We start from the raw sequence: 12,274 nt of genomic DNA, 5'->3' as shown, positions 1-12,274 counted from the left end.
GGAAGACTATGCATTTTGTCAGCAGATCTGGGAAACACGCCAAATGACAAGTTTCAGAGACTTCCTCATATGGTATAACAACAATGACGTAAAACCCTTTCTCCAAGCCATTGACAACATGGTTGCCTTCTACAGAGATAAAGCAGTTGATCCTTTCAAAGATGCAGTTTCGTTACCCGGTGTGACTATGCGATACCTCTTTGGACAGCTTCCGGCCGACGTCAACTTCTCTCTTATCAGCGAGCAAGATCGAGACTTATACGACACATTCAAATCCAACATCATCGGTGGTCCAAGCATTATTTTCCACCGTTACCAAGAGGCAGACAAAACGGCCATTCGTGATGGCAAAAAGTGCAAGAAGATAGTAGGCTATGATGCCAATGCCCTATACCTTTGGGCACTGATGCAAGAGATGCCTACAGGCTTTTATGTCAGAAGAAAGGCCAGTGAAAACTTCAAGCGAAAATGGTCAGAACCCATGGCAGTGGAGTGGCTGGACTTTGTTGCTAGCAAAGAAAACATCCATATTCAGCATAGGGGCAACGCAAGAGAACGACGTCTTGGCAGTCGTCAGCTCCCCGTTGATGGGTTTTGTGAAAACTCCAACACTGTCTACCATTCCATGGTTGTTTCTGGCATGGCCATGATTGTATCGTAAACAGAGGAAAAGAAATCAATGAGGTGCGAGGAAAGCCAATGAGTGAACTCTATAGGGACACTGTGAACAATGAAAACTACATCAGAGACATGGGGTTCAATCTAGTAACCCTCTGGGAATGCCAGTACCTTGACATGAGACGTAATGATGTTGAACTAAAGTCCTTTCGTCGGAGAAGACAGGTTAGATATTTTGACAGGTCTTTCTTCCTGCAAGAAAATGACATACTGGAGGCTGTCCGCAGTGGAGATTTCTTTGGAATGATTGAGTGCGACATCGAAGTACCACCTCATCTCAAAGAACACTTTTCTGAGATGTGTCCAATCTTTAAGACGTGAATGTCTCCAGATCGGACATAGGTGAACACATGTTTTCATTCGCGACAGAAAAAGATCAGCTGAGGTCCCCTCGTCGGTCACTGATTGGTAGCCTGCATGGCGAACAACTTCTTCTTATTTCGCCCCTTCTGAAATGGTACCTGGAGCATGGACTTGTTGTGAAACGAATACACCAAGTCATCGAGTATACGCCGAAGTCCTGTTTCAAAGAGTTTGGCGAAGCTGTATCAGAGGCCCGCCGACAAGGAGACACTGATGCCTCTAAGTCTGTTCTGGGTGATACAATGAAACTCCTCGGCAACAGCGCATATGGAAAAACTTTGATGAACAAGGACAAACATCTCGATGTGAAAATCTGTGGTATCGTCGAAGCGAACCGGCTTGTCAATTCACCCCTTTTCAGAAGAATCATCGACTTCTCCGATGACACCTACGAAGTATCTTGCTCAAAACAAACGATCACAATAGACCAACCCATGCAAATAGGAATATTCGTCTACCAGTATGCCAAGCTACGCATGCTACAGTTTTACTACGACTTCATGAGCAAGTATTTTGACAGGAGTGACTGGCAATATGTTGAAATGGACACAGACTCTGCCTACATAGCCATTGCCGCAGACACACTCGACAGTTTGGTTAAGACTGAACTGAAGACTGAGTATGAAGCAGAACGTCACATGTGGTTTCCCCGACCAACCCATTTTCAACATGACAAGAGAACACCCGGCCTCTTCAAGGTAGAGTGGCAAGGTGAAGGCATCATCGCCCTCAACAGTAAATCATTACTGTTTTGGAGGGGAGAAGGATAAATTTTCCAGCAAGGGAGTCAGCAAGAAAACTAACAGCATCACCAAAGAAGTGTACCTTGATGTTTTAAGATCAAGAAGTCCCAAAACCGTCACGAACAGAGGATTTCGTCTGGAAGGCATCTACATGTACACCTATCGGCAGTTTAAATATGGATTCACCTACCTTTACATCAAGAGAAAAGTTCTTGAAGATGGTATATCCACCATTCCATTGGATCTGTAATGTAATAGTGACTGACTGTTTGGAATCCAAACCGCATTGTTAGAGTTATAATCGATCTGTTTCGTGACAAATACAGTCACTGTGACAACTTTGTTTGTTTTCATCTCTCGAAAAAAAAAACAAAACAAAAAAAACAAAAAAAAAACAAAAAAAAACCAAGTCATTCTACATTTGTTTAAAACTGATTTAAAAAAAAGAAGCAGCATTTAATTATATCTAAAAGCAGTGTGACGGCCTAACAATTTTGGATTGGATATTCTCATGAGATATTAAATTTATTGTCTTTGGAAGGAACTGCTGTTCGAAATCTTGTTAAAAGTTTGATGTATTAAACCAAAGTCAACTTGTTCATTTGAAATGGATCAGTGGCTTGTCTTAATTTATTTGCTGGTGTTTGTGTATGAATGTGTTGGCAAATGAGTCAGTGTGTATGTGTGGCCCCTTTGTCCCAAAGGCCAAAAAAGTAGGCCCCGCTGCCCCAGGGGCCACCTTAAAGGAGTTCTGCTCACCACTGAAAGGTTCACCCTTTCATTTGATATGTTCCCGCAAGAAACTTTTGAAGGCCCCTTTGCCCCACGGGCCCCTGCCCCTTTTGCCCTCCTGCTGTCAAGAAATGAGATCACCCAATGAAATTATTTTCCTGTATAAGTTTGTGATGTTTTCAGTCTGACATTCATTTGATGTGATGGGTCTCATTCTGCAAACACTGTTGAAGTTGATCATCAATAATCGGGACTTTTCAAATCCAATGTTCTTCCTGTATTTATGTGTGTTGCCATACATAATCTATGATAAATTTTTCAAAAGGAAGCCCGTCTCATATCACTATAAAGTTGATCCAAACAGTGAAATTGACTGAAAAGGAATACCTAAGCAGTCAGACTGAAGAGCTGACAGGCTGACTTGATGTGCCATGCCTCGAGTTCGAAAGAACTGTCCTTACCCTGGCTGTCATGCAAAGCACCTTGTCAGATTGGCAAACCATCTCACACAAGTGCATAACATCGAAGACAAAGTGGAAAGACGCAGATTGTTGAAAGTAGCCAGGCAATCTGATTCCCATCAGTGATGTGCCAGCTGATTCGAATAATTCACATTTTGTCCCGAACAACATCAACCCATTCAAGCATGGACGTCAGACTTCAACATCCATTCACTGCTCTCATATGTGGACCAACACAATCAGGCAAAACAGAATTTGTGAAGCGACTGCTCAAGGAACGGGAAGCCATGATTTTTCCTTCTCCAGAACACATTGTCTGGTGTTACGGTGAATACCAATCTGCCTATGCAGAACTCACTGCGCAGATTCCAAGCATTCATTTTGTCGAAGGCATTCCTGAAGACTTGGACAATATGTTCTCCCCTCGTCAATCCAATTTATTAATTCTTGATGATCTGATGTCTGAAACTGGCAATGACAAGAGGATTACCAATCTTTTCACCAAGGGTTCTCACCATCGCAATCTGTCTGTGATGCTCATCTTGCAAAATTTATTTCATCAAGGTAGGGAGACCCGAACCATGAGTTTAAATTCACATTATCTGGTCCTATTCAAAAATCCGAGAGATGGATCACAAATCACACACTGGCCAAGCAAATGTATCCTGGAAACACGCGTTTTATTCAGGAAGCCTTTCTGGATGCTACCCGAGAACCCTATGGCTACCTTCTTATTGACCTGAAACCCAATGCACCCGAAGTCCTTCGTCTGCGTTCCCACATTTTCCCTGGAGGAGACTACCTTCGTTTATGTCAGAAAAACATAAAACAGATATGACTGAGAGAAATGTCATCATTCATCATGTCTCAGCGAATGAGAAAGCATGCCCACTTTCTGTCTGTGTTAGCCAGAGGCAATCCAAAGCAACAGAGGGGAGTTATTGAAGGAGCTAGTAACGAACTTGTTCGCTGTCTTTGCGAGTGTTGTTTGAATATCCTGAGGGGCAGTGTTCCACTGACAGCGAGTCAAAAGAAGAAACTGAGCAAATACAAACATCAACTTCGCACGCTGACAGATAGAAAGGTTAAAACATCCAAGAAGAAGAAAATACTGGTCCAGAAAGGTGGATTCCTCTCTGCTGTTTTGGGACCTGTCCTCTCCGTGCTCGGAAGTCTCCTGTTCAAGTGACGGCCACCATGCCCATGGAACACGCCAAGAAGATGGCACTTGTGCCACAGGAATTACTCGATACAATACAACTACAGCAGAATCAGACTACACATCCTGTCACCAAGGTATTGTCCTCGTTAGACCGGGAGATGCAACAGATCTTAGAAAGAACAGATATAGCTGACGATCTAAGCTATACCAACAGACTCTTCAGCAGTACAGGGCTTTTGTCGACAAAAGGAAGGAACCTGTGAAAATCAGCATCGTTCCATCTGAGATGAAAACCGATGCTTCGGCTGCAACTTCTTCTTCCATGTCTTCATTAAACCTGAGCACGGAAGGGGAAAGGGTTGATGATGGAAAGCCAGCACATGGGGTAGAGTTGGATGTCATCGAAAGTGTACCAAAATCTATGAAGAAAAAAGCAAAACTACTCTTGCAGAAAGTTAAACAGAACGATCTAATTGACTGGAACGAGAAAGGGGAACTGGTGTACGATGGTAGTCCTGTGCCAGGCACCCACATGGTAGATCTTGTCAATGATGTTTTACGTCGAAGGAAAACTTTCACTCCCAGGGGATGGCAACAGTTTGCACAGGTATTGTCTACCATGAACATTCCACAAGATCTGGTAGGAAACAGAGACAGATGGAACTGGATCCAGTCTTTGAAGAAATCCAAAGGATTACTTCACATGGACGTCAGTGATGGTGAACCTGAAATGTTCAGTGAACAGCCGTCTACCAAAACGAAGAAGGCGCCTCCTGTCATTTCAACAGCAAGAAGACCTCGGCATCGTCCAAAGAGTTGGATCGACTTTTAAAACAACAAGGCCCGTTCTGCCGCCGGTCATTTTACAGGAAGTTGCGGTCATGGAGTGTTGTCCCCCTTCTCTTTCTGTAAATGATGTTCTCAAACGTGTAAGGTGTCTGTGTGCCTGCTGTTCTGGGTCCATCGTCATCAAACATGAAACATGCGACCAAATCGACGGAGTTGGATCAACATCTCAGCGAGGTATTTTACGATCCAGGTCATTCCGCAAGTTTTGGAGGAATCGATGCTGTTTACCGTGCTGCAAGAGAAAAGGGGGTGAAAATAACCCGTCAGCAAGTGAGGGAATGGATGCAACGTCAAGACACTTACACACTGCACAAGCCTGTGCGGTGGAGGTTTCCAAGGGCTAGAGTAATTGTTGGGGTATAGATCAGCAGTGGCAAGCTGATCTGGCTGATTTGAGTTCACTGGCAAAATACAACAGAGGATACCGATACATCCTAACATGTATTGACATCCTGTCCAAGTATGCCTGGGCCAATCCTTTGAAAGATAAACGTGGAACTACCTTAGTGTCAGCCTTCCAACAGATTTTTAAAAGTGGACGAAAACCAGAAAAACTGCAAACAGACCAAGGTAAAGAGTTTGTCAACCACATATTTCAAAAATTACTGAAGAATGAAGGCGTTCATTTCTTCACCACTGGAAATGAAACAAAAGCATCTGTGGTTGAGCGTTTCAACCGCACACTGAAGACGAAAATGTGGAAATACTTTCACCAGAACCAACACCTGAACTACATATCCATACTTCCTCAATTGATGCACTCCTACAACAACACCTGGCACCGCAGCATCAAGAGAAAACCGCTTCTGTGAACGAGACCAATGAAAAGAAGTGTGGGACACACTGTACAGTGATTTTGACTCCAAAACAATCAAATTCAAATACGACATTGGTGAGCAAGTGAGAATCAGCAAAGCCAGACGAATGTTCAAAAAGGGCTACCTTCCAAATTGGACTGAAGAAGTCTTCACCATATCCGGACGGATCCATGATCGACCACCCTTGTACAAGTTGAAAGATTACGATGGTGAAGTGTTGGAAGGGACATTCTATGAGCAAGAACTGCAAAGAGTGGTTAAGAAAGATGATGATGTCTTTAGGGTGGAAAAAAATACTCAAGACCAGAAAGAGAAGGGGAAAGAAAGAATACTTGGTCAAGTGGTACGGTTGGCCTGACAAGTTTAACAGCTGGGTGACGGATCTAGCAAAGGTATAACATGGACGTACTCTGGCCAAGCACCACACTTGGAAAGTAACAGTCACCATGGCTGAACACCCCTTCTTCATGACATTACCTAGCAACGCATCCATGGAAGTTTTCCCAGACAATAAAGTGACAGGCTACACTGTGAAATTACCAAAGCACGTTTCCCTCCAGGGTAATTGGGAAGTGGCCTTGACGGAAATACATTACCCTTTCTCTTGGTACAACGTGGTCGAGGGCAGAAACTTCCTTGTGTATGATGATCAGGACCATAGAAAAACACTTGTCAAAATACCTGCAGGTTACTATGATGATTTTGGAAGTATACTGACTACTCTGAGAGAGCGAGGTTTACCCGATGATGTCCTATTGACTTTCGACACAGTGTCCAGGAAAGTAACCGCTGATGTGAGTGAGGGTACCAGTCTCCACTTTCTTCCAGGTCTGGCTTAAACCATGGGATTTTATCCAAATACCATCTTACGGCAGAAGAGTGATGCCCCTTCATGTTCAGTGTTTGAAAGTCTCTTCTCTGTGTCTTACGCTCTTGTGGACGGCCAGTTGGTTGGAGACACCTTTGCACCACTGTTGAGAATAGAAAATGTGGAAGGGGTCCACGGACAGATGATCAACCACACCTTTCACACTCCATACTTTCTTCCCCTGAGAAATCGTGAATTTGATACAGTAGAGGTCTACATAAGAGACGACACTGGTCAGAGAGTACCATTCCAGAGTGGGAAAGTGATCGTGACACTAGCCTTCAGAAAGCGACGCCCTACACTGTTGTAGCCTGAACCATGCCTTATAGACGTAAAATCTATGAAAGCAACCCAGCCACATACAGGAAGTTTTATGTGGATCAGGTGGGAAATGGAGCATCGTTCCAGGGAGCAGCTGTGCAGCGAGGATATGGCTTAGGCGGTCTGTTGGGAGGTCTTTTCCGTGCAGCCACACCGCTGCTGAAACAAGGAGCCAAAGTCCTAGGGAGACAGGTGTTAAAAACAGGACTCAATATTGCAGGTGATGCACTCAGTGGACGTAACGTGAAGCATTCTGCCAAAAGGCGACTGGTAAAAGCTGGAAAAGACCTAATGGCAGGAAGGGGTTTGAAACAGTTTTTCTCCCCTGGTGGCGGTGGTGGTATAAAACGCAGAGCGCCACGCAGAAGAGTCATTTCCTCCAAAGCAAAGCGACAGAGAAGATCTCTTGACATTTTTGACTAACATGGCATTTCTTCATGAACACTCCTGTGAATGTACTAAGAGTGAACTTGACTTGTTCACAGTTCCTCCAACTCAGACCAGTGTGGAAGAGGGACAATGGGAAGAAGTGCATCCCCTGACACACATTGTGGAATCGGGACCCATAGAATTTGTGATTTCGGGCTCGGGGGAAGACTACATAGATTTGTCCTCAACACTCCTTCTGATCAAGGCTAAGATCACAAAAGCTGATGCTAGTAACCTGGGTGCAGATGCAGCAGTGGGACCTGTCAATCTGTGGCTCCATTCACTGTTCAGTCAAGTCGATGTACACCTCAATGGCAAAATGATATCCAACCCCTCCCCTACTTACCCATACCGAGCGATGATGGAGACGTTGTTAAATTATGGGAAGGAAGCCAAAGGCACCCATATTGCTGCTGCCCTATTCTTCAAGGACTATCACTTGAAAATGGACGAAGTGGACCTACTAAAGAAGGTGGGGAAGCAAACAAGGGACTGAAAAGCAGATATGCCTTCACATCTGGCAGTCAAGTTGTCGATATGGTTGGACCCATCCATTCCGATCTCTTCTTTCAGCCCAAGTATCTAATGAATGGTGTTGAATTACGTCTCAAACTCAACAGAAGCAAGAATGCCTTCTCTCTTGTGAGCTCTGCAGAAAATCCAAACTTCAAAGCAGTGGTCACAGAAGCTACAGTACTGGTCAGAAAAATTAAACTCAGTCCATCGGTACAGCTGGGCCATGCAGAAGCTTTAAAGCAGGGACCATCAAGTATCCCATACATCGTTGTGTGATGAAAGTTCTGTCCATTTCTGGAGGTACAATGTCCTTCAACAAAGATCACATCTTTTTGGGACAGCTACCTAAACGTGTGGTCTTGGGTCTGGTGGACAACAATGCCTTCAATGGTTCATACAAGAAGAACCCTTTCAACTTCAAACATTATGACATGACATCACTCGTCCTCAATGTCGGCGGAAAACAAATTCCAAGCAAACCTCTGAAAATGGACTTCACCAGGGCCGGCGGTCAATCGTTCCTTATGGCCTACTACTCCCTCTTTACTGGAACTAACAAAATGGGTCGGGATGAAGGCATCGATATCAATCGCTATGAATACGACAACGGATACACACTGTTTGCCTTTGATCTCACACCGGACTTGTCTGCTGACGGAGGGCATTTGAACCTGATCAAAGAGGGCAACCTTGGCATAGAACTGCAGTTCAGACAAGCCCTGCCAAATACTGTGAATTTACTTGTGTATGGCGAGCTAGACAACGTGATCGAAATTGACAGAGATCGCAACATCCTGTTTGACTTTTGAATATGTGTCCTTCAACACTCCGAATAAGAAAAGCATGGACACCTTAGAGCTCAGGGAGATCTTGACTGGGGACAGGTACGCAGCATCTTCTTTTGTTGGGGTGATGGCCTCTGACAAGTTGCCAGAGACAAGACTAAAATCATATCCAGCTGCTTTTGTTGCCAATGTGGACCCTAGCACCAAACAAGGAAAACATTGGGTTGCTTTCTACTTTGTGGATAGCAATAATGGCGAATATTTCGATTCCTATGGACGTCCACCCATCAAGACACCTTTCGAGACATTCCTGAAAAGAAATTCTCTTGACTGGATCTATAACAGGCAGAGACTCCAAGGACCCCTTTCTTCTGTGTGTGGACAGTACGTTCTCTATTATCTGCTGCATCGGTGCCGGGGATGGTCCATGCCGAACATTGTGAAGCAATTCACTGAAGATTTGACTTTCAATGACTTTCTTGTCAATGATTTTATCGCGAAAAACTGACAGGTGTTGATTTTGACGTTTATGATGTTGACTTTTTAAAGAAGCGTTAGAATTTATCGTTCACTTTTCATTGCAAGTTAGCTGTTCTTTGTATATTTGCACTGGTGTTAACATTCAAATAAACTTGACAAGTTGTTCCATTGAAAACATTACCAGTGTGTATCATTTTTCCAAGGGTGGGTATAGCGGATTGGGATAAGGGGCAGTTAAACAAAATTAATCATCCACACTTCTCTTTCTCTCACTCAAAGACTAGACTGACAAGTTTTTCCTCTTTAAGTCTTAACAGCACATTTTATTTCTTAAATTCAAAACTTATAACACAAACATGAAATAGAATACAACAAGTTGTAAGTGTCCCATACTGTTCTTGTACTCCTGAAGAAAGTCCGAGAAGAAACTTCAAGTAATTCATTGCATGCGTAACCTTTCAAAAAAAAAAAAAGAGAACATCAAAAATAGCAACTCCAGCAAAAGGTGTGGCAAATAACTTTGAACGTTGACTGATACAATTGAAAACATTGCCGAAATCCTAACAACTAGAAGATCCATTTGTTGCACACATGGACTCGATAATGTCATTGCAGAGAACCATTCCGTACACAGTAATATTGTCCATCAAGGCTTCAAAGCATCCCTCTGGATCGTCGGCCCATCGATAACACAGTAAGTGCAGCAATTCGTCAAGGTCAATCAATCCAAAGTCCATTTGGAGGTTACAGATCTCTGCAACTTCCTGGACAGATCTTTCCACTGCAGACATGTCGATCCGTTCAGCAGCAGCTCCAAAGTATTTGGAAATCACTTCCCTCTGTCCAGCAGGTGTGCAACCATAATGTAGACACTCGTGTTCCCTCTGGGACAGATAGTCATGTTGACATCCCTCACAGTTTTCACTCACGAGTTTATCAACTTCCTGTGAGATAAATTTCGCATAGATGTATTTCACCAGCTTGCGTGCCACTTTCCTATCCAGGTCGTTGGGGATGGGGGGTGGAGTGAACTCTGGAATAGAATGAATTAACTACAGGTCAGCATCTGGACAGCATCATCAACTCTCCCTATGATACATTTTAACTGACACCATTCATCCAGTCTTAATGTAATACCTTTCTTGGTTGGTATCAACTGTCCAGTCTTCTCTTGCTTAAAGAACTCACGAATTCCAACATAGGCACTTCCCTAGTACATCTTTACACTAACAAGCCTAGCAGATGTGTCCATTGAAGAAAGTTGAAATCGAAACTCCTTCTCACCTGTTTGAGTGTTGACATCACTGGTGATGGGTCTGGAGTGCACTGGGAGTACAGTTGCGGCTGGCTATCTGTCACATCTGTACTTTGAGAATCGAACAGAAGGGGTGTTGATGGTGGTTCTTGGGCAGGCTCAGGAAGAGTGGGACTGTGGTTGCCAGGGGTACTGGCTGCAGGCCCATCAAAACCTTCTGGGACACCAGGCATTGACCATCGGCTTTCATTGGTTTTGATATTGAAGTAATAGGGCTTCTCGACCCTCGCTGAATAACATTTGCGCCATCCTTGCTGACACTGGCTCGGTGTAAGGTCACAGGTTGCCATAGCTGTATGCGTCTGCACTTGTCAAAGGTCAGAGCTCGAATGAGGCCCTGAGTGGCCCTGATCTCTTTTAAAGGGTGTCCTCATTTGCATAACTTCAAATGGACCAATCAAATATCTTAGATTTAAATACGCCAATCAGAGGAAGACTGTTAATCATCCCATGATGCTTTGCAGTATTTAAACCAGCCAATCAATGTGTCCTTCAATATCTCAGCCATATGAAAAATTTTCGCAGACTTAGGGTGTCGATATCTACCTCATCACTCCAAGTCATCAAGTAACGGACAAAAGAGATGAATCTAAAAAATTGGAGCCATACCACTGATTTCAAATGAGTTAGGGGGTCAAAATATTAGAGCCTGCAGCTCCTCACTGCAGGTGATATCAGCCGAAATCCACAGAACCTCACGGAACCTCACTGAACCTCCTGCCAAAATTCACAAACTACAAATTTTGACTGAGCTAAGGGTCCAAAATAAATAGTTGTGTGTGGGGGGGGGGGGGGGGAGGTGGGGCCAAAATGCCGGCACCTGTGGTTCTTCAATACACCTCCTGCCAAAGCCTCGCGAACCTCACTGAACCTCCTGCCAAACAATCAATAACTATTAATTTTGATTGGGCTAGGGGGTCCAACACAACAGGTGTGTCGAGGGAGGGTAAACATTGGCACCTACGACTCTCCAATACATCTCCTGCCAAAGCCCCCCTCAACCTCACTGAACCTCCTGCCAAAATTCGAGAACTGTTAATTTTGACTGGGCTAGGGGGTCCCAACAAGCAAGGGGTGTCTATAACATTGGTGCCTCACTGAAACCTCACTGTGCCTCACTGAAACCTCACTTTGCCTCACTGAAACCTCACTTTGCCTCACTGAAACCTCACTTTGCCTCACTGAAACCTCACTGTGCCTCACTGTGCCTCACTGTGCCTCACTGAACCTCCTGCCAAAATCCGCCTGTTACGGTGCCACCTATTACTACTCGTACATATTGAAACTTTGTGTCAGAATTAGATAGGAAGGAGATATAGGTGTTCACATAGATTGCGATCATAAATCCCCATGAGTATCGTATGGCAAGTTGTTTCGGACGGATCCAGAGTGCTCGTGACTATTGCTGTACAGTGTGGGGCAATGCAACAGAAAAAATAGCATTGACAAAAACTTTCGTTCAACAAAAGTAAATATTCTTACCCTTTTTTAACTTCCCTTTAACTGTCTGTCAAATGATTTTTCTCTCTTAATGCTCTGTCGATTAGACAGCGTATTTTTTATCGGTAATTTTAATGTTTAAATTTATAAATTGAATTTTTCCGTAAAATGTATACAGCTTATTTACGCCACATCGCAATGTTCATGATCATTATACACGGCATGCGTTTCGCCAGGACTGTAATGTACTAAGATCTTGTCAAAAGCTGGCCAACTTCGGTTTCGCTTACGAAAGTTTGAAATGGTGAATCCTT

General features: G+C 43.9%; 2 protein-coding genes across 2 annotated transcripts; both read left to right on the top strand.

Annotated features, from left to right (window-relative positions):
- Positions 1 to 7,419: 7,419 nt before the first annotated feature.
- LOC139123862 (uncharacterized protein F54H12.2-like) lies at positions 7,420 to 7,920 on the top strand. Its single transcript, XM_070690013.1, has one exon. It carries the CDS (start codon positions 7,420 to 7,422, stop codon positions 7,918 to 7,920), a length of 501 nt encoding a protein of 166 aa, XP_070546114.1.
- A 325-nt stretch (positions 7,921 to 8,245) lies between these two features.
- Positions 8,246 to 8,749, top strand: LOC139123861 (uncharacterized protein F54H12.2-like). The gene has a single exon (XM_070690012.1). The coding sequence runs from the start codon at positions 8,246 to 8,248 to the stop codon at positions 8,747 to 8,749; it is 504 nt and encodes a 167-aa protein (XP_070546113.1).
- The last annotated feature ends 3,525 nt before the right edge of the window (positions 8,750 to 12,274 follow it).

The sequence above is a fragment of the Ptychodera flava genome (genome assembly GCF_041260155.1).
Source record: "Ptychodera flava strain L36383 chromosome 23 unlocalized genomic scaffold, AS_Pfla_20210202 Scaffold_23__1_contigs__length_28996876_pilon, whole genome shotgun sequence".
NCBI classification, from domain to species: Eukaryota; Metazoa; Hemichordata; class Enteropneusta; family Ptychoderidae; genus Ptychodera; species Ptychodera flava.
This window is presented reverse-complemented; position numbering and strand designations above follow the sequence as displayed.

Coding starts and splice junctions, on each gene's coding strand:
- LOC139123862 (XM_070690013.1), top strand. CDS start 7,420: ATGGCATTTCTTCATGAACACTCCTGTGAATGTACTAAGAGTGAACTT.
- LOC139123861 (XM_070690012.1), top strand. CDS start 8,246: ATGTCCTTCAACAAAGATCACATCTTTTTGGGACAGCTACCTAAACGT.